This window comes from Anarhichas minor, unplaced genomic scaffold (assembly GCF_050575085.1).
Source record: "Anarhichas minor isolate MPS153535 unplaced genomic scaffold, ASM5057508v1 ptg000016l, whole genome shotgun sequence".
In the NCBI taxonomy this organism is placed as follows: domain Eukaryota; kingdom Metazoa; phylum Chordata; class Actinopteri; order Perciformes; family Anarhichadidae; genus Anarhichas; species Anarhichas minor.
Window position 1 is genome coordinate 2,590,001 of NW_027466462.1, and position 23,001 is coordinate 2,613,001.

General features: G+C 45.2%; 1 protein-coding gene across 1 annotated transcript in view; it reads left to right on the plus strand.

The window, feature by feature from the left end:
* cyp26b1 (cytochrome P450, family 26, subfamily b, polypeptide 1) overlaps window positions 1-22,389 on the plus strand; it is a 27,354-nt gene extending 4,965 nt beyond the window's left edge. The window contains exons 3-9 of the mRNA XM_076092180.1: window positions 6,209-6,309; window positions 9,160-9,384; window positions 16,972-17,090; window positions 17,217-17,373; window positions 17,635-17,790; window positions 19,192-19,473; window positions 19,706-22,389. Of these exons, the coding sequence (XP_075948295.1) occupies window positions 6,209-6,309; window positions 9,160-9,384; window positions 16,972-17,090; window positions 17,217-17,373; window positions 17,635-17,790; window positions 19,192-19,473; window positions 19,706-20,098 (1,433 nt within the window). The 3' untranslated portion in view covers window positions 20,099-22,389. The remainder of the gene's footprint in view (window positions 1-6,208; window positions 6,310-9,159; window positions 9,385-16,971; window positions 17,091-17,216; window positions 17,374-17,634; window positions 17,791-19,191; window positions 19,474-19,705) is intronic.
* The last annotated feature ends 612 nt before the right edge of the window (window positions 22,390-23,001 follow it).

The following is a 23,001-nucleotide window of genomic DNA, read 5'->3' on the forward strand; positions in this document are numbered from 1 at the left end:
ATGACAGCTCTCCCTCTCTCTCTCTCGCTCCCTCTCTCCCCTTCTTCTTCTACACCTGTTCTGCTTCTTCTGGTAGAACTTTTACAAACCAAATCTCCAGCCTGCTCTCCCCAAATGGTGTATGAATGACACCGAAATGTGTAAGTCATCTACATGAAATAACAATGCATTCATTTTTCCGACGGTCCTCGAACACATTAAATTATGCACTCGGGTGGCATCAGATTTAAATCCTAAAACTAGACTCTTCCCGACTCTTCTTTTAAAAGCCATGTTTTCCAGCGGAAGACCGCCGATCGCCTCAGAGCCTTTTCCTGGTTTACGGAACATGTGGGATCTTTGTTTTTCAAGGTGGATTGTTCCTTTAACCGGCTCAGACAGAGCGAGGACCGTGAGGCCTGGTGGCTGCATCCATAGTAAGGCTCCATGACTGCGGTCCGGTCCGCTGTGTGCCGCATAGCTGCGGTTACGCAGTCCCGACACACACACACAGTAGACGGAAATACTATGAGTGTATGAGCAAAAAGTCATAACATGCAGCAGACGCACTTATAGAGCAAGTAGATGTAGCATGCACACAGCCAGACTAACACACACACACACACACACAGGAGTGTGTGAGCGCAGACAGATTGTATTACGATGCCAAATAATTAACTCTTTCTCTCTTTTCTTTCTTTCTTTCTTCCTACAAGTGTCAGGGAGCTGGCAAGTGTGTGTTTGTTGGGTGAGAGATACATAGTTCATTGAGCGGGCACAAGGGGCAGTGTGTGTAGGTGTGTGTAGGTGTGTGTGTGTATTGTAACGGTGTTAACATTCAAGGCAGGACCCTTGAACCTCCGAGGACTCTTCTTCTCAAACCCCTCTAACCTTTTTTTTAAGCTTCTCGCCATCGTTTGTTCTGCTCACCGCTCTTATTCATGATCCCATTTTTATGAAAATCAAGTGCTCGGCATGTTTCTTTTCTTTTTCTTCGTAGAAGACGATGTTATTACCGTCTAAGTCCTGATTGTGACATTCATCTTTTGCGTTTTGCGGTATCGTTTATTCCGTCCGCTACAGCTATCATCCCTGACCCTCGATTTCTACTGTTCTCATGATTCACTTCTTCAGTCCTCTCGAACTCTCTGACATTTAAAACTCTCCTCTCGTCGGTTTTCGCCATTCTTCACCTCCCTCCAGGTTTTTCTCATCTTCCTCAACTCAAAAACGATGCTGAAATACGAATTTCATCGGTTTATCGCGAAACAAAAGCCAGCGAGAAAGAGTACTTTTTTGTAAAAGCATCGCTCTCTCCATCTAGCTTTTTATCTTTCTCCCTCTTCTCCTCCATCCCTCCATCCATCCATCCATCCCTGCCTCCTCCTCCTCCTCCTCCTCTTGTTCAGACTAGCAGGAGGTGCTGGCAGCGGCGTCCCTTGCCCCTTCTTTCACCCCGAGAACACACTGCTCCCTCCTCCAAACACTCTTGTCCCTGGCCGAGTATAGAGCACAATTTTAAGCTCCCTTTCTCGTGTGTGAAAGAGAGCTCATGAACTTTGTGTATGTGTGTAAATACTAAGAATAAGTCCTTCGCTCAACACTTTGGAACTGCCCTACGCTGTTTGCGGTGCTCAGTCCCAAATGTATTCGTTCCTAAAACCCATACTTTCAAAACACTTTGACATACTTGAAAACAAACAGAAAAAGAAGGCTCAGTAATTTCCTCAAACAGCTGAGCACTGCAGTTTTTAGCAAAGGTTGCTCAGACAGGAGGAAATGGTGTGTGTGTGTGTGTGTGTGTGTGTGTGTGTCTGTGTGTGTGTGTGTGTCTGTGTGTGTCTGTGTGTGTGTCTGTTTGTGTGTGTGTGTCAGGGTATTAGCTGGGGTCCCAGGGTGAGTGCTTAGAGAGTTTTGAACAACCATAATCTCCCTTCCTATAATGTCCCCGGGTCAGGGGCCAATCCTCTCTCTCCCCCTCTCTCTCCTGCTCTCTCTCTCTCTCTCTCTCTATTCTCCTCGTTTTTTGGCTGAACTAGCCGAAGCCGTTCTTCGTTAATCCGTCCTTTTTGAAACGAGCACCCTTCCCATCTCTCCGCCTCCTCTGCCACGCTCTGCGCTCGCTTTCTTTCGCACCGTTTCTGGCACCCACCTCTTTCTCTCTTTCCCTTTTTTTTTTGTTGCTATTCTTTATCTCTCTTCCCTTCATTCTTTCCTTTCTCTCATCCCACTTTCTTTTTTCTCTTTCCTTCTCTGTCCCTCTGATGCGGTGGCGTGACCGCAAAGGGACGGGGTTCATTGTCAAGTCGAGGACCTATCGCACCATTCAAACACACAATCACACACACACAGACCCCCACACACACACAGACACACACACACACACACACACAGACACACACACACACACACACTGGTTCCTTGGTATCTCTGGCACCGGCTGAATGATTGACAGCTGAAAAGAAAGAAGGAATTCCCTCACAGCCTTTGACCTCGTTTCCTCTCTTGTCCGTTGCTGCTGCTGCTTTTTCATTTTCAAGCTTTATTTCTGTCGCTGAGATCGACCTTTTTTTGCAGTTTGAGTTTCTGTGGTTGACGCAGCGTTTTCGCTGTCGCTTTCTCTCTTGTTACCAAATAAATTGTTTCCCCAGACACAGTTATCTTTCTGAAACGGGTGTCATTTTCCCGTCACTAATAATAACATCTGTTCCTGCACCTGTTCCTTTCGCGGCCGTCGCACCAAGCTGACAAAGGATCGACATAATCTCGCGTCGTTTCGTCGCTTTTCCCCGTGTTGCACTTCGAACAAACGGCAAACGCCTTCAGCGCCTGCAATGAGATGGAAAGAACCAATCAGTGCTCTGCATCTCTGACCGCAGCACGATTTCATTTAAATTAAAACGCATTCATTTCACGGCAACATTTCAAGTGGGAAAATGCTCAAATTCAGAAAATATCATGTGCATCATTTGTTCATACACATGCATCATGCAGTTCATGCATACGTAGAATATATTCATTGTGCAACACATTACATACATTTGGCAGAAAGACGTCAAAAAGTGTTATCGAACATTTACTGTTCATATATGCAATGAAAGAACTTCGACTGGAAGATGAAGTTGTGAACATATTTGACAATTTAATGGCTGCAAACTTCACCCAAAGTATCAGCAGGACACATCTGAGCCAGTAAATGACTCTTTGTTTCCTACTCAGAAGTCATTCGTTTCCTGCTACTGTTTTCCCATCAGCCCCTGTTTCTAGAAAATCCGTCTGAGCGTCACCCTGATATTCCTGTTTTATAGCGACTCCAGATGTGCTCTCTCTCTCTCTCTCTCTCTCTCCCTCCCACCCGAGCCTGCCAGTGTGAATGTGTGCATGTCGAGCCGCGGCGTTGATCTGAGTAAACATAATTAGCTGTGTTTTTTTGTCTTGCCCTAATAAAAGAGTCATTTGTTGGACATTTCCACTGCGCTACAAAGAGGACATTTATAAGCCCGGGCCCGGGTTGCCCCCAAGCCAACCCCAACAGAACAGACGGGGGTATTTTTAGCACGGCCGGCGCGCTAGCTAGCTCTGCTCGGACAGTGTGTGTGTGTGTGTGTGTGTGTGTGTTTGCAGAGAGAGAGAGAAAAGAGAGAGAGAGAGAGAGAGAGAGAGAGAGACGGGGAGATTTTACGAGATATTCTGTGATCGTGGTGGCGTTTGTCAGAATTCCTTGAGTGTACGTGAGTGTGCGAATGTGCAATGAAAGGTTTTATGTGTGTGTGTGTGTGTGTGTGTGCGTGTGTGTGTGTGTGTGTGTGTGTGTGTTTGGATGGCGTGTGTGGAAAAAGCTCACTGGAACACCCCCGTTCTTCCTCCTTTATTGAGGTTCTTGTAAAAAATCGGATAAATAAAATATAAAAGGGAGTCTGTAGGAGCTGACATCGCTGGTTAGCAGAACGACCGTGTCCAGACACACACAGACACACACACACACACACAAAGCTGAAAGCACTATACTTTCAGGTTATTCCCTTTACTTTGTCAACACTTTTTCTGACCCTCATTGGTGTGAGCATAACCTTTAACCCCGACATAACCTTGATTTTGACCCTTTTTAAGACCTTGATACAACCTCAACTCTCACCCTGAATCCTAACCTGCAGCTCTGTGCAGTATCTTTGTACCCAATGACGCCTCGGGGCCCAGTGTTAAGCTGCCCGTTGCTGTTCTCAACGTGCCGGCGCCGGATTGATTTTGAGCTCAAAGCGAACACTGAGTTCAAGAGCAGAGACACAAAGAAAGTCATGTAAAAAAAGTCAGGTCTGATGTTCATATTTTGTTCATTTGCTTGGTGCGCTCGCCGGTTCGCGACAAAGAAGACTCTGTCACCGTGTACAGTGAAGACAAACCAGAATGCAAAGCAGTGAGGGAGGAGACTGTGTGGTGTGGTGACAGCAGGAGACTCAAAGTAAGAGATGTGGTGAAATAAGGAGCCTCGATACCTCCGATCTAAACAAGGCCTGCATGGGGCTTTTGTCAACCTCTTGGTGGAACTTTATCCACAGAAAACTTTAAATAAAACGTACATGCAAGTGGAAACTGAGATCATACCGTTTACAGCTGTTAACGTTTTCAAACTTTAACCATATTTACAGTAAGAGTTGGGATGTGAAACTACACACAACGGTTAATGTAACTTAACTTTGACGAAACAAGCTAAAGACTTCAATAGAGCAGTTACCCTACCCAACAGATCCAAAATGGAGTTAAATAAAATTGTGTTATTAAAAGTTAACGTCAAAAATCTGGAGAAACATAGAACACGGTGACTTCTTTTTTCTGCCCAATAACCGTTGCAGCTGCTTATTATCAGGTGGTTACAGTAGAACCCAAATAAAAGTTAATTGCAGCGATGACAGAAGTCAAAATGGAATATTTAACACCGGCTTCAGAGTCACAGTAAGCACTGCATTCACAAACAACAAGCACGCAACAAATGCAAGACCCTCTGATTCCTGGCTTTATTCATATTAACAACTAGTGACTTTGGAAACGGAGCGGTTCCCTCTGCGCACATGGAGTTCTGTGCCTCCACATGGAGCGTGTGCTTCTTTCAGTTTCCAGGTCCACAAGATGAAAAAAATAAAAGCTTTCGAACTTTATGCCCTCCATCATTAAGAGAAACCTCTTTATGGTTTTCAGTTTGTTGCCTGTGACCTCGGCGGTAAAATCAGCCATGATGTTGTGGTCGCAATTTTGGTTTCTGGTTTAGTCCTTTATAAAACCGAGCGAGTGTTTACAGTGAAGGTTCCTTCGCTTCACTGAAGTTTGGAGGGAAAGTGTGTTTCAGCCTGCGCAATCAGTGTGAAGCTGTGACGCCTGCGTCTCCGCTGCGACTCTGTGTGTGTGTGTGTGTGTGTGTGTGTGTGTGTGTGTGATGTGATCCCGTGTGCGGTTTTGTACGTGTTCTCTTGCTAGAGAAGTGTGGCGTCATTACATCACGACTTTTCCATGCTTGCTCTATGTGTGTGTGTGTGTGTGTGTGTGTTGCCAGATTTGAGAGGGAGAAGGGGGGGGGGGGGTACACTTCTCACCTTTTACGCTAAATGTCATCCAGACTACACCCCTGGCACACATACACACACGCACACACACACACACACACACACACACACACACACACACACACACACACACACACAGATTATTGTAGTGTAACGTTTTTTTATTCAGCGCATTATTTTCCGGCGACCAGGACGGATGAAAATCTTCAGTATCCTGCCAAAATGTGTGTATATGTGTGTGTGAAAAGAAAATAGAGAGAAATGGAAAGAGATACACACATAATGCACGCAGCTGCACACACACACACACACACACACACACACACACACACACACACACACACACTGAAAAAAGTACACAATCGGCCCAATCTGATGCTGTATCTTGGGGTGTGAAAGGGAGCCTTGTCTGGCTGCCTGAGGAACTCCCTTTGAATGTTTGTGTGTGTGTTTGTGTGTGTGTGTGTGTGAGCAGGCCTGCCAAGCAGACATACTAAACCACTCTACATCCATGTGGCAGCAAAATGTAGCTTGGAAAACAACCCCACTCTTACACGCACACACACACACCCCGAGGGCTCCAGAGGCCAGCCGGCAACCTGGTGCGTCTGCGCTAATGCGTGTGTGTGTGTGTGTGTGTGTGTGTGTGTGTGTGTGCATGCCACGGTAAAAAGAGGAAGTGTACAGGAGCTGTGAAAACAGTTCAGGTCAACAGCTTTTGCGCAGACAGAGAGAGAAAAAGAAACCGAAATCTGCAAAGGTGAAGGATAAAAGAGTGAGTGTTTCTTTAATATTACACTCTTAAAACCTCATGAACAGGCCTCAACATCTGAAGTAGCTTCAGTTGGGCCGAATGCTAATTAGCAACATTTTTCATCTATAAAAGCAGTCTGGCAATCAGAGCTTTCAAAGCAACATGAAACAGCGAACAGAGCTGCAGAGAGGCGGAGCCATCTGTGCTCAATTTAAGTTCGAGTTCACACGGAGAAACATAACGAAGGGCTGGAGAATGAGAGAGCTCATTTTTAATTTTCACCTTGCTTGCAGTATTCGTGTAAAAAAAAGTTAAAAATAAACAGCGAGAAATGATTTAATAAGTCAAGGACATTCAGGTGAATCTCTATTTTAACAGTTTTAACAGCAGCTTTTGATTTGATTGTATTAAATGTATCGAGGCTTCTCTGCAGGACTCTGAGCCACAAGTTACACCGTAAACCAGGAATCAGTGCGAGGATAGAGGTGTAGCTGCAGTCAGCTGAGCGCTGCAAAAGATGAAGCTGTGTTTGTGCGCGCGCACACACACACACACACACACACACACACACAGACACACACACACACACCGATGTGAGAGGTGTGTCTCAAACAGGAAACAAACTACCTGCTAAAATTAGTCCCAGAAAGAAGTCTGTATTCACACGCACATACTGTACATAACTGAACGCAACCAGAAGCTCTCTCCCAAAGACAGACACACACACACGCACACGCACACACTGGTGGTTTCCAGTTGAGGGAGGGTTACAGTAGCTTGTAATGTTAATTCCCTTCAGAATAAAAGGGCGAAATAATAAGAAAAGTTTGATTTTAACTACATCATGTTTAATAAAAGCACTCAACGTAAATGCATAAAAGATGTGGAACCAAACTGTTGTACAGAACCTCATAGTACTGCTTCTTTGGAGCGTATGTTTACATATGTCACCCGTGTGTGTGTGTGTGTGTGTGTGTGTGTGTGTGTGTGTGTCGTACATATCTCTTTCCCCAGGAGTAAACTGGGGTCAAACCAGTTAGTGTTGTCACGGCAATTTGCAGTTCGGCCTCTGCGTGTTTGTTTGCTTTGTGAATTTTATGAATCTGGAGTATGTGTGTACCTGAACATGCATGTGTGTTTATACTGTATGTGTGTGTGTGTGTGTGTGTGTGTCGGCTTGTGTGTGAATGATGTGTCTGTCTGCCAGTGTGTGTGTGTGTGTGTGTGTGTGTAACACAGTAAGCTGCCCTCGGGCTGATATATATTCTTTTCACTCAAACAGCCCATTTACAGTTCTGGGGTCGGCTCCCTCTCGCTCTGCCGTGACCCGGACTGTTTGGAGGTCAGCGTCAAAGCTGAACCCAGGTCAGCTCGCTAACTGACTCCAGCTCCGGTCCTCTGGGGGTTTGCCGACAGCCCGGGTTGCTCAAACTGCGGGGCAGGGCCCCGAAAATGGGCCGTGCAGGCTTCTTCTAGTCGGGCCCCGGCGTGTAAAAATGGGGTTTTCTTTATCATCTGCAGCAACGAAGTTTGGGCAACTTTTACAGCATTACAAGACACTTTTAGCATCTGCCGCTAAACGCTCTTTGCTGTGGCGTCAATTCTGGCGTCTTCTTCCTCTGATTGTCGGTAGATTCAGGTCGAGTTCCCGTCGGCTGTCTTCTCCTTCTCAGCCAAAGGAATGAGCGCTATCAATTGGTTTCTTCTTCTTCTGGCAACATTAAACACAGAGTGTTTCTTTTAGTAGTGGATACACAGCAGTCCTTGAGAATATTTCAAGTGGCAATAAAGCATCGCGCTGGTTTCTTTTTAGACGAGGTAAAGTGCAAAAACGCCGACTCATTTCTGGGTTTCAGGACTCATTCCTGCAGCTCGCTCCAGCTGAAAAGGACTGAGGCTGGAAATGATGAAATCCTCGAGGATCTTCTTACATTCCTTCATTGCCGTCTTCATGACATTTCATTTACTGTACTTGAAGCCGGAGCTGAAAATGTTTTGGGAACCTTTGCCCTCGGTGATTCATTGGTTGATGTTACAGCTGAACTGGAGCCCTGAAGGCATCCTGAATCAGTTTGCATTGGATTAACTGTGTTTACCAGCTTCTTAAACATCTGCTGTCCGCTACCTTCACCGTCTACGTTTACTTCTGCTCTGGGAGCCGAGATGATGGAAACATTAGTAACTTTTAGCATGTGGGGGACTCACCAGAAATGGTCTGTTTGGGCCCCAAACCACAGAGAGAGAGAGAGAGAGAGACTCACTCAGAGCATTTAGAGGTGAAGATCAAAGCTGGAGTGGAGGTCAGAAACCCTAAAGGCTGCTCTAAATTAATAGCACGCGTAAAAATCAGTCGCGAGGAGCGTGCACTTGAAAGGCTTCGGTCACTTTGCAGAATAACCATCGCAGAGTCATTCGGCAGCTCGTGGAGAAAGTTAATGATGTGACGGTGAGGACCGGGAGGACGATGATGATGATGATGATGATGACGTTCGGAAAGATGATGCTTGTCGCCACTTTAACAAAGCATCCTTAGAAGTAAAGAAAAGCAAGAAGGAATCTGGTGACATCTTCAGCTTTTTGACATCAGCTGAGCTAAAAAACATTTATTTTAACAATATTTAAGTGTTCTTTCGGACATGTTCATTTTGGTTTTCCAATGCACGAAGTCAAGCTGATTATACAAAAGTTGAGCTGGAGATCTGCCTCATCTCCTCGTGATGATTTTCATTTCTTCATTCTCTCTCGAACAGACAAGCCTTTTCCTCTAACGTCGGCGAAACAGGGTGGAGTGTTTGGGGATTTCCTCTCACACCTTCTGCTGTGCGTACGCCTCTACTGTTACTGATGTTGTCTTGTCTCCTCTCCGTCCAGGGTTCGGGCTTCCACGCGTCGCGGAGGCAGAAGTACGGCAACGTGTTCAAGACCCACCTGCTGGGCCGCCCTCTGATCCGGGTGACGGGCGCCGAGAACGTGCGCAAAGTGCTGATGGGCGAGCACACGCTGGTGACGGTGGACTGGCCTCAGAGCACCGCCACGCTGCTGGGACCCAACTCGCTGGCCAACAGCATCGGAGACATCCACCGCAAGAGGAGGAAGGTCAGGATGAAATACACGAATACGCATGCATGCACATGTTGGAGATTGGCGTGTCATAGGAGAAGGAAAGACGTCCCTTCCTCAACAAGCAGGATTGTTCTGGGAACTTAACACGTTGGCATTAAAAAGGTCTTTCTTTTCTGTAGACGTCGTGCAGTGTTAAAATCTGAATTAAAGTCACGCGGATAGTTGCACAAAGAAAGACGTGGTACAGTTTAGACACACAAACATGCCCTTTAAAGGAAATGGCGTCCACTGTCAAAAGCAGTGGAGTCATCTGCTACACAATGAGGAAGGTAGGACACGGACACACACACACACACACACACACACACACACACACACACACACACAGAAAGAGAGAGTATCAGTGTAAAGCTATCCCGTCCTCTCGGTCTTATCAGCAGCGTTCTGGCTACTGAAGCGTGAGAATGACCCCTCCATCACTCGGCCCTCTGTCAACGCTCTGTTACCTGCTTTTTCTTTCTTTTTCTTCTCATCCTCTCTGCTTAAGTTCTCCTTTATTCTGACTACTATATACAGTATATACATATACATATATACATATACATATATATGTATATATATTTTTAGGCTCTGTTTTTCACCTTCTGTGTCTCTTTGCTTCCTTTTCTTTCTCTCTCACTCTCTTTTCCGTGCCAGGACCATTTCAGGTAATCAGCCACTTACCTCTCCCTCCTATTATCCCGTTATCCCCGGGGCACATACCTTCTCTCTCTCTCTCTCCTTCTCTCACAAACACACACACACACACACACACACACACACAAAAGGACAAAAAACAAGCCGAACAAGCAGCAGAGGCTGCTGTGTTTTCCTGTAAATCAGTCTCTACTTTTCTCTACCTCTGGATCTTCGATGGAGGGCGAGAGGAGAGATTTAAAAAGGGGTTTCAGAGGCGGGGTCAGGTTTCGTTGCCGCTGTGCCCGGGGACGGTGAGGGGTCGGCTGGGTATAATCTGGGCTCTGATCCCCTCTCCTCTCCCTGGAGACCCCTGCACTAACCTCATGTAATGACCCCTGATTAGGAAGGCTGCCTCCAACACAGCACAAAGAGGGGCTTTCTGTGGGGGCTCCACACACACACACACACACACACACACACACACACACACACACACACACACACACACACACATAACAGTACACAAAGCCATAGTATGTGCACACACACCTGAACGTTCCCCTGCACTCAACCCAAACAAAATACAGCGACGACCGTTCTGACTGTTGCATCATTTTTAGATAACAGGCAGACGGACAGATTCAGAAGAAAGAGAGAATAGCAAGACGTGCAGAGAGGTCAGCTGGGCAGTTTGTGTGTGTGTGTGTGTGTGTGTGTGTGTGTGTGTGTGTGTGTGTGTTGGCAGCCCTCCCTCCTGTTTTCTGGGTAATAAAACTAAGTCAACAGCAGAAGCGAAACAACATCAACTGGAGAGAAAGAATGAGCGACTGGCTTACTGTCTGACCTACTGGACCAGAACTGCTCCTCTCTGTGTGTGTGTGTGTGTGTGTGTGTGTGTGTGTGTGTGTGTGTGTGTGTGTGTGTGTGTGTGTGTGTGTGTCTGCCCTCCTTGTGGTTTTGCGTTCGGAAAAACAATCTTCACACAGCACATTAGCCTTCGGTGGACCAACAAGAGCCAGCCAGTTTCCATATAACCCCGCGTTAAGCTAGGAAACTAACTCCCTCAAAGAGCCACGGCGGCCTGGTTTTCCACTACGGGCCAGTCGGGGCCAGCCGGGCCCAGCCAGGGCTCACACATCACCCTGGTCCGAAAAACAACAACATCGAACAGACGTGTTTCTGCTGCCGACAGGCAGAGTTTATCGCTTCGGTCGCCATATCTGGGCTTTGGTCTCAACCTCTTGGAGATGGTTCAGAACTCTGAGCCAGCGTCGCTGCTTTGGCTTTAAGTTTGAAGTCACTTATAACACGTCTTCTAAAGGCTTCTCCAGTCAGCCGTCCATGACTCTTACTTCTAAAGACAGACTTCTTCACTGGTATAAGGACACGATACCAGCGAGAGAGGCAGGGCGAGCGTCACACATGTGGTTCCAGACTCCACGAGGTGTTCTTAAGATTAACCGACTGCAAACAGATTCAAATGGAGATCAGATTTGATGGGTCGCTTTGCTTCAGTGGACCTCGTGTGGGATCCGTTTCACTGCGACTTCAGTTTTTAGCCTTCGAATGACACGAGATCAAAGTACATTGGTCCTTTCTTTCCCCCCCGGCTGTACACAATAAGCTGCACATATGATTTAGGGCCTTTTCTTTAGCTCGCCCATCAAAATGAACTGTCAAAACACACGGTAAGTGTGCTGTTGTTAACACGCTGAAGTGCCTCAGTAGGCCCTACATGACCTGCAGTGGAAAACTGTCCCTCTATACTGAAATAACAGCGGGTGAATCCAAACACACGCCGTGTTGACAGTGGCAGCCAGTTCTTTATTTTCACCCTCCTGACATGCCGCTCACTCACTCTTTTCCCCCTCATTCTCTCTCTTCCCCACATTTTCCTTCCCCCTTGTTTTTCTTGTTTTTCTTGGAACCATCCCTACATTTAGGAAAAAGGAGAACCACAGGGAGGGCAAATAGAGTGAGATTGGACAAGAATAAAAGAGACACGTGGAGGGATCTGCCTCGATTTAAGTGTCACTTTTAACCCGACATCTTCAACCTGTTTTCTTTCCGTCTGTTCTACACGGCGGGCCAGTTTCCCTTTCCTCTCTATTCATGGGTTCTCTTGCAGTGATAATAAGAGTAGAAGGGGGCCGTCGATGTATTACGCACTGATCAATTGTGAGATTTGGGGCTATTTTGCTTCCATAACACGTTTTCTTTCAGACTAGTGGAGAGAAAACGCTCAAAATAAACTAAATTCACCAAAACTTAGTTAGATAATACCTCATCTGCATATTTAAACATAACATTTCAGAAAACTTTTAATACAAAAACTACTTATCTTAATGTAAGTATTCAACTGGGGAAGTTTCATAAGGATATCTACGAGTTATTTTTTTTACCCTATTCACCTGTGGTGGAGTGAAGATGCTGTGAGTCAGTGTGCAGTCAGTGTCCCTTGTGTCTCTGAGTGTCCTGTGCTTCTGCTCATCACCAGTAGAGGGCACTGCCAATTATAACTGTCCTGAAGCCCATCCTGTCTGTCCCCTCTCTGCTCTTTAAACAGCCTCTAAGGTCAAATTAAAAGACAAGATATACGAGTGGTGAGTTGCAGCGGAGTCATAGTTTGTTTGTACAGGGGGGTGCACATACACTCACAACCATACAAACTGTATCACTGCTGTTTTAAGAAAACCTTCAGCCTGCAGCTCAGGTGATTTTCTTTATATTCCCTTTACAGCTGAAGGATCTCATGCTCCTCTATTGGTTGAGAAAAGCCAGCAGAAATGGTCTAACTTCTCAAAAAATGTAGCACAAAGTCAAAATATTAGAGTAATACAATGTTTAAATACTGCAGTGGTGGAAAAAATATTGTAAAAATACTCTATGTCCAAGTAAAAATGAACTTCAGTGAAAGTAATATCAGCTAAATATACTTAAAAGTACTTTTTTTATGCAGAATGTCATAAAAATAATTTAAATCCTGCTGAGAATAAAGCTTGTGTGCTGTAGGGTAGACTAAAATAGAGCAAAGCATCATAATTGATCTCTTCTCTCTGATTTGCATGTAAATCCTCATTCTGCTGAGTAAGTGCAGGGATATTTAGTGGAGCAAAAAGTGCGTCATTCCCCTTTAAAACACATTAGAATGAATAAAGCGTACAAATAGGAAACACTCATGTTATAAGGCGGTACTGCGACCATTTTCGCAGTTTGCAATGCAAGCTAAGAGGACATCCACATCTAAAGGTGTCGGATTTTCCCTTTAAAGGTTGTCAACAAAGCGAATCCTTTTGTGATTGGAAGTGATGATGGAAAGACGTATGGACTGCTTGTGTGACGAGGAGAAAGAAAGAAAGGTTTTTTTTGTTTTTTTTAAAAGGATGGATGAAGGGGCAGGGAGAGATGGGAAGAGGCGGGAGTAAGGAGAGAGAGAGAGAGAGAGAGAGAGAGAGAGAGAGAGAGGGGAAGGAAAGGAGGGCAGAGAGAAGAATAAAGGAGTCTTTACATGTCTGTGGAACCAGCAGCTCGCAGCACTTTCACATAATTTAAGACATATGGACGTTATTAGGACGACTGTGTCTGTGTGTGTTTGACTATATCAGTGTGTGTGTGTGTGTGTGTGTAAGAGTCTGGGAGTGTGTGTATGTGTCTTTAAGCCTGTGTCTTTGCGCTGCAGGCTAACAGAAGACGGTCACGTTTTTGTGGTGCAGCAAAATGACTGAACAATCCCCCCCTCACCACCACCCCCGTCCTGTGTGGAGCTTGGGACCGTCCCAGAGTGACACTGCATAAAAAAAAAATGCGTTTGACTGGCAGCCAGGCCGTGCAGGAGGATACCATGTGTGTTCGTCTGACCTGTAGTTACCTTTCAGAGTCTCGGCCTCCCGTCTGCCTGCCTGCCTGCACGCACACACACACACACACACACTCATGAATAGTCGGAGCAGGAGGGTTGAGCTACTGTAGGACCAGTGAGACAGTCAGTCGCTGTGTGTGTGTGTGTGTGTAGGAATCGGCAAAGTACTCGCCCAAATTGACCAATTACGCCTAATCCAGTGCAGACGGGTTAAATGGCCAAATTCACAGCGTTACACAACCTCGTTTGGCTTAACGAATATTTCCCTGCTGATTCCGAGTCTAGTTTTCTTGCCTGCTGGCGTCTGATCGCCAAACCGGCAAACCGCTGGCTGAGGCACTGATAGACAGTCGAGTCATGGATTCAAACCATTGACTAAACCCTATTGACCATTCAATTATCAAACGACTGATCGACCAACCCCCTTACCATCCAAATAACTGATGAAGAAAAGATGACTTTCTGCAACCAACTAAACGTTTGACTAAGTAACCATCCCGGTAACACACAGACGGACAAATAAGACAGAAGTAGACGTCCTCTTTTGGGCCGATCAACAGCAAATATGCAACCTTGGGACATCCTTCCTCTGAGTTCCATCCAAATCCAACCATGCCTATTTCACACCACACATCTCTAACCCTGATTTCCAGGTTAGCTTGGCGCTCGCGAATCGCCACTCGAGCGCTGTGTGTGCGTCGCAGACACATTCCAGATATCCAGCAGGTTAACTATCTGGATCTGTTCGGAGAAGTCTGTCAGGAAGCTCCAGCCAAAGCAGATGCCGAAAATACACGCGTAGTTTGGAGAACAGAGAGTGGCGATACTACATTGACATTAACTTCTACTCCACACTATCTAAATCCACCGCCAAGCGACAAAATAACGGCCATGACAGCCTTGTCCCCCCCCAGGCTGTTTTGAGGTCAGATAGTGTGTGTAGTCCCCTGTGGCCAGGGTTGGAGAGCAGGTCATGTAAGCTGATCCGTGCCCAGCGGCCCCAGGGTGCGGCAGCAGAGGAAATGTAGCGCTGCTAACGTCTTAGAGCGCCCTGTGATCTGCGCTAACCACTCCCTAACACACAGACACAGCATAAATACATAGCCGTACGCCGCACACAACGTAATCCACACACTTATTCACGCACACAGCACCGGCTCAGTGGACTATTGTTCATTCATTCTGAGGGCGACGAAGGGAATGATGGGGGAGAGAGAGGGAAGAGGGCAATGGAGGAGAAAGAAAATGAGAGGAAAATGAGGTAGAGGACAAAATAAGAGTACAAGTGCCCGACTGATGGTTTGGTAGCTAAAACATCGACCTCAGGAACCACATGTACCCTCACTGGCCTGGGCTCGGATCCCACTAGAAGCTCCTTTCTTCCCTCTCTGCCTCCTTTATGTCTCAATGAAAAGAAGCAGGAACAGTCTGTCTTTATAACCATGTTATCCAAGTGTATTAGCTTATTTAAAACATATTGCAAATGCACAATAAACTCGTTTTGTAAGTCTACAATGTGTTAGGCGTAGTTTAGTTTATCTGCATGGTTGTAAAAAAGTAGAAGGAAGGCCATAAAAAAAAGAACCCACAACAATAAAACAAATAGAGAAAAAACCACAAGACAAGATGCAATTATGAGTTTGTGCAGGTTAGAAAATAAAGTAGCTCATAAAAAAACTACAACATAAGTACTTCAAAATCGACCAAAAAGGAAAGAAACTAATACAGCGAAACAAAGAAATGTGAATGTTCGCCCCGCATCTTAACTAGCATTTCCAAAACGATTGCAACGCTCTTAAAGTGAATCAACGGACCGGCCACCGATCATTAGACGGCTATATTTATCTCTAATATAAAACGTGCTGGTTCAAATGTTCCAGTCTCATTTCAATGGGCAGAAAATGCAAACCATGTGTACCAGTCGCTGAACCTGCCCGACAGTGTTCAGCATTGCCTTCTCGCGATTACCGTTTGAATAAAACCTAGCATCCTGACATCTGTGAAACTTAACTTAACGATCTTTTATGAAAGCTCATCGCTAAAAAGAGTTGACATTTCACCCAAGCAGCAGTGAAATTAGCCACACTGAGGGAGCGCTGAAAAGGTCAAAAGTACAAGAGAGTTATTTCTCTAATAAAGCTAAGTGTTAGTGACTGATTCATATCAATATAAAAGCCCTATTCTAGTCCAGTCCGCACGCCTTTCTCCTCTACCCTCCAATGTTCTCCACTTCTAAATCATTTCCAAGACTATTTTAAGGGCAGTTTTCGGAGCTTAAATCAGATGGAATGTTATTTGTGCAAACAACACTGACGACTGGTGACTGATTCTTACTAAGAAATACTACGAGCAGCCAGGAAAGACTTAACCCCCCCTCCTTTCTGCCTGTCACTGGAGTTCTGCTGACTACAGGGAAAAAACCTCCACAATGTATAAGTCTCTGTAAGGAGGGAGATGCATGTGGAATGGGCATCACAGAAAATGAATGAGAATGAACATACGATGGAAAGTCTTGGTATGATTCAAAAGAGAGACGAAGGGGATTAATGGATAGAGAATGTTGTAGAGCTGTGACAGGAGAGGGAAAGAAGGGGAACATTAGGAACTGTGCAAAATGTCAAATGAGTCGCAACCATTGAGTTAAAGCAATAGACCGTGGATAAGAAATGCACGTAGTCAGCGCGATGTCTCATTGGTTTGTGGACTACGGTTTTGAAGCCTTGAGTTCGGCATTTTGGCCGTCGCCATCTTGTTTTTTTGCAACCAGAAGTGGAGCCAAGTACAACCGAACGCTGAACAAGACCCTTTAAAACGACCAAAATGTTACAACTGACTTTCATGAATTCAAAACACACCGTGAAAGAGTTTAAGTAAGTTTGTACTTACTGCACTTATAAGAGTGAGGAGGATTACGCTGTGCAGTCTTTATGGTTAATCAGAGCTTTTGTCCTCTGCTTGCACTCTGTGCTTTCTGTCTGTGTGCCAAGTCATACAATTTATGTGCATCTAATGCAAATCCTGGGTGATCTTTATCGGTCTGTACAGTACGTGTCATGAACATACCTGTTCCTCTGTCTCTCCAGGTGTTTGCCAAAGTGTTCAGCCACGAAGCCTTGGAGTCCTACCTCCCGAAAATCCAGCAGGTCATCCAGGAGAGCCTCCGAGTGTGGAGCTCCAACCCTGAGCCCATCAACGTCTACAGGTACGGTGGGCGTCCTAGCGTGGAAACGCATTCACAAGAGAAAGAAATGTCATGTCATCAAAAACAACTAATACAAGTGAGGATCTATGGATGTGACTGAGGTCCTGATTGATTGTTTTTTCGCAGGGAGAGCCAGAGGTTGTCCTTCACCATGGCGGTGAGGGTGCTGCTGGGATTCAGGGTGTCGGAGGAGGAGATGAGGCATCTGTTCGCAACCTTCCAGGACTTTGTTGACAACCTGTTCAGCCTGCCTATAGACCTGCCGTTTAGCGGCTACAGGAAGGTACGTGTTCACGCCCTCTTCTCCCTTTTATATTCAAACTTTCGTCAAACAAAAAAAGAAACCTCTAGTTTTTTTGCTCTGTGTTTTTGTCATATAATATTTGCCCAAAACAAAAGTATCCCCTTTATGCTGAGTCGTAGTTGCTAATGATTTGTGTTTCTGGCACATAACTGCAGCATTCGTTTGAGGCTACATAAAATGGGGTTCCTTTAAGAGAAATCTTGGTATCTGGTGTAACCTCTGCTTTGTGTGTGTTTACAGGGTATCCGTGCACGAGACATCCTGCAGAAAAGCATAGAGAAGGCCATCAGGGAGAAGCCGTTGTGTTCCCAGGGGAAGGATTACAGCGACGCGCTGGACGTCCTGATGGAGAGCGCCAAAGAGAACGGCACCGAGCTCACCATGCAGGAACTGAAGGTAACGCGGCAACGCACAGAAATCACCTGAGGAGAAGGTGTGGAAACGCATGCTGGAGGGAAGCCAGACGCACACGAAGCCCCCCTCAGTCACACATAGGAGCATTAACACGCCAGCTCTGATGCGCATGTGTGCAAACAAACACTAAGTCACGCATAATGAACACGCTCACTGTTTTAAAGCGCTGCCAAAATGGAACCTGTGTTCGTTGACTGAACACACACATCGACAATTATTGTAATTTCTCCAACAAATCATCTTGGCATCATACGCAATGAAAGTGACTTATGATACACATCTTTATGTAAAATATGACTGCAGGGATGCGAAGCTGATGCCCATAGGCAGCCAGTAACACACACAGTCATGGACAGGCACACCCTCTATTTACCTATTAAAGTAATTCTGAGGAATTCTGTGGAAACTCAACTCTCTCTCTCTCGCTCGATGTGGTTTCTGGGTTACGTCCAGGGCCAAAAATAAGTCAACACTCCCCCTGCTAGGGGTCTGAAAGAGGCCTCCTGTACGCACACACACACTCACACACACACAGTATATAAATACACACACAAAGTGAACTGGGGAGCCCCTGTCGCAGAGGCCCAGGCTGAAGCACTCTCATGCCGTTTTCTGACGCACGCCTATATAACACACACACACACACACACACACACACACACACACACACACACACACACACACACACACACACGTCGGGTGAGGCAGAAATGTGTTTTGACACAGATGATGGCAGATGAGAGGTTTATAATAGGAGTCGTGCTGCCCAGCCTCGGCGTTATTTATTCCACTACCTTAATAATGGGCTCGGCACGGCATGCTAAATGTTGTTTTTGGATTTGAACTTCATATTTCCAAACAGGCTACTTTTCAGGAATTAAAAACAACATGATTTTATAATGGATTGGTGTGGGGTGGTGGATTTGTGCCCAAAGTAAGGTTTGCTCATAATTTGGCTTAATAATGACACGCAAAAATAGACCCGACAACATGCTGGGTGAGAATAGTCTGTTTTCCTCAGGCGCAAATGGTGTATTTTGTATTGCTACCTTAAAAACAGAAATGGTGGCTATGTTTGGGCATTTGGCTAATGTCCACCATCACCCTTCAGCACATAAGTCTACCATCTATATTTCCACTGTCCGGACCCTTCATTCAAGTAACAAGCCATTAGCCCATCAGTAGCTGAGGCAAAAACCACTTGGCATGCCCACAAAGTAAAGACAAAGCAACTCAAACGCCCTCAGTACAGTTCTGCACTCGGTGTTCACCTGGTGAACTTGTGACGAGGGCTCATAAGCAGGCATTGCTCAACACAAGCCAAAAAGGTTTAAGGAACCAGCGCGCTGACACACCATCTCCCCTCTCTATCGTCCCCCACAGGAGTCGACTATCGAGCTGATCTTCGCTGCTTTCGCCACCACGGCCAGTGCCAGCACCTCGCTCATCATGCAGCTCCTCCGCCACCCTTCCGTCCTGGAGCGCCTGAGGGAGGAGCTGAGAACCAGGGGTCTCCTCCAGAATGGTTGCCTTATGCCAGGAGAGCTGAGGCTGGACACCATCGTGAGCCTCAAGTACCTGGACTGTGTCATCAAGGAGGTGCTGAGACTCTTCACGCCCGTCTCGGGGGCCTACCGAACCGCCATAGAGACCTTTGAACTTGACGTGAGTAGCCGAGTAATAGTTCCTGACTGAATACCACTTCATGATCTAATATCTCTTTAATATCTTGGCCATCCTAATCATACGTCAGGTGATGAAGTCTTTCCAAATGGCACATTCATCTTTACACCTAGCATCTTTGGAATTTATGTCAAGAATAAGAACTAAGACGAAAGTTTATTAGAAGCTAGAAGATCTGTTAACCGGCTCCATTGCTCCGTCTTTCTTTCTCCAGGGAGTGCAGATTCCAAAGGGCTGGAGTGTGATGTACAGCATTCGTGACACCCACGACACCTCAGCTGTCTTCAAGGACGTGGACGCCTTCGACCCCGACCGCTTCAGCCAGGAGCGGGGAGAAGACAAAGAGGGACGCTTCCACTATCTGCCCTTCGGCGGTGGTGTCCGGTCCTGCCTGGGCAAGCAGCTCGCCACCCTCTTCCTTCGCATCCTGGCTATTGAGCTGGCCAGCACCAGCCGCTTCGAGCTGGCCACCCGGCAGTTCCCCCGCGTGGTCACGGTACCAGTGGTCCACCCCGTCGACGGGCTGAAGGTGAAGTTCTACGGCTTGGACTCCAACCAGAACGAGATCATGGCCAAGTCGGAAGAGCTGCTGGGAGCGACTGTTTGAAGGGCAGAGAGTTGACGAGTAGGGGAGGGGTGAGTGATCGAAGAAGTCTTGAGGGAGAAGATTGAAGGAAGGAAAGAAAGAATTTCAGAGTTATTTTTTCTTCTCCACCTTTGCCAAGTTGGAGGTTCCTTTTCAGACTAAAAAGAAAAGCAGAAGTCTTCGTTTCTTGTTACACCTGATGATGATCGGGACTTTCCTCTGAGAAAGGAAGAAGCTGCCAAAAAAGTACTTAATTATGCTCTATTCCGTGTATTTTTTTTTTTAAAGAAATATACAAACAAAGTGTATGTACAAAAAAAGCTATGTAATATAATTTGAAAGAGAATGGTGGGTAGTGCACAATGGGAGAAAGAGAAGTACGGTGGTACATTTTGGTGAAATGAAGTGAAAAGTAAAAGTAAAGAGGGTTGAGGAAGGAAGGCGAGATGGATGAAACAGGGTATAGGACGAAAGAATATGATATTTTAGCATTTAGCTTGTGCTTAATCAAATGCAGTGAGACATTCCAGTTGTCTAGCAGGGTAAATGAGATGGATATATAGACTGATAGTTCCAGATTTTCTGGTCAAATTTGATGAATTTCGAGCCTGAATCTTTCACGGCCCCTCCCACATTAAACTCATGTTTTCTGCTTATTGGAGAAAGATTTGAAAGAATGACACACAACAGTGGTGGCATTGTGTTTTCAATCAAAAGTTCCATCAAGATTAATTTTCATTCGTTTCAATTGTTTACGTACAAGTTTACAAAAGGCAGCCAACGGGATCAGAGCACGCTGGGAAGCAGGTTGTGTCACAGGTGAACTGCGTTGCCGAGCCTGTAAGATTGGCTCCGCACCATTTCTGTAACATAATGCAGTAAATATCGGCTTCAATATCTAATGCTAATTGAGGTCAAATATAATTTCAGGCAGGGAAGAAAAGGGCTGAAAAATGAGAGATATAGTTGTGACGGGGGAGATATACTGGCTGCATATTGTAACGGGTGGACCACATAACATTTTGAATTGATGTAAATGGGCAATTTGTTCAATTTCTTAAAACCTTCCTTTCCTTTCTGGTTATATTTTTCACAATCCTGCCTCTACAATATAATCCGCATTGATTTTTAACACAACATATCGCTTCCATTTATGAATCATACAGTAGAATAAGCTTCAGTTCTCAAATAAACAAAAACAATAGAAGCAATGCCATCCTGCCGGGTTTTACTGTATTTTACCTCCAGTGAAAGCTTGGATACTCTCTTCTTCCGTCTCTGCTACCCACTGATTGCCCATATGCATCGATTCAAAATGTTGCCCATATTTATAACAAATCACAGTAATCGTAATGATGTGTGAACTCAGGTGCAGAGTAGACATTGTGGTGGATTATGAATACGCCTTCGCTTTTTGATGTTTAACTCTGACTGACTGCCCGTAAATAATGTCACTTACTCGCTGTTGTAGTTTCAGAGTTGGACCGATTACTCTGTCAATAACTTTGCCGTCAGACCACATAAACGAGAGGATATCAGGGGTTTCCAATAACGCATGCTTCCACTTGACTTATTACCATTACCTTCTGCAACCATTTTGCCCCCCCCCCCCCCCCCCCCAAGGAAGCAATTCTGATGCTGCAAGCAGAATCAATCGACATGAATTCGCAATTGGCACCACAAAAGATATGTCACCAAAGTCGATAAGTAGTGAGGTCCAGGTCTGCTTTGTAAACTCTCTGAACCTGTGCTTTGATGCATAAACTACACTTTTAAGTTGCATTGAGATTGTACCCTCTGGGACGGTGACTTTGTCCCGCAACGAGGATACGATAAAGGACTCGAGAGACTTCCTGAGCTGGAGGAGGAGAAGAGACAGAGGGATGAGGTGGAGGCGGAGAGGAGACCTACATACATGCTGCTTGAGTGTTGCTTTGTCGTTCTGTGTTTGTTTAATTGTCTTTTTTATTTTCCCGTCTCCTTGGGGCAGACATTTTGAGTTGCGTGTCGAAGGTGACACGTTGTCTTGCTGCTCCTCCAATCAACGCTAAGAATGCAAAACAAAATTAAATTCCATGGGTTTGTTTTTTTTTCGCTATAAGAGATTTATTGTTTGAGGTGATTGCACAATCAGGACTCTCAGAGCTTTGCGTGTTCCATAATTGGAGTCAGACGTTGTTCACATGTCACATGTATGATCAGCTTCTGCAACGGAACTCTGGGACTTGCTAGCGGAACTCTTCTAGAATCCCTCGATAGAATTCTAAGTTCCGCACCGAAGCTCGAGAGAGAGAGAGAGAGAGAGAAGGACCGGGGAGTTTTCAGGGGAGGGCGGGGCTTTTCTTATTGGACGGTCCAATAGCGTTCCGGATGGATCCTGCCTGTTCTGGACATTGCTCACTCTTTCTACCAACCACACCACTGATTTCTTCATGATAGAAAAATATAAAAAAATTGAATTTATTTTGCTGCTTTTCTTGTGTACATTTTCTAATTGAGAGTTCTAGATTGCTATAGTTTGTATTGAGTGAGATTTGCTATTTCTTTCCCTTTATATATATATACATATACATATATATATATAATTTAGCTGATTCAAATATTTGCATTTCGTGAAAGCAAAAAGAGCATTAATAGATAGTGTATATTAATTTGTACAATATTCCTTTCCTTAGCAAGCCATGGGGAAAATCAGCTATCTACGTCTACTAATAACCTAATATTAATGTTATTGTACGATTAATATTGTTGTTATAAGATATTTGAAATGCTATTTTTTATTCTATTACAGATTTAGAGTTTTTAGCCTAAAAGAGAAGGTCTTTGATAAATATTGGATGTATTTAGAATGTTATGTATTTCAGTTATATTGTAAACAGTGTTTAAAATGTTAATATTGTTGATTTGATTACTGTAATAATTAT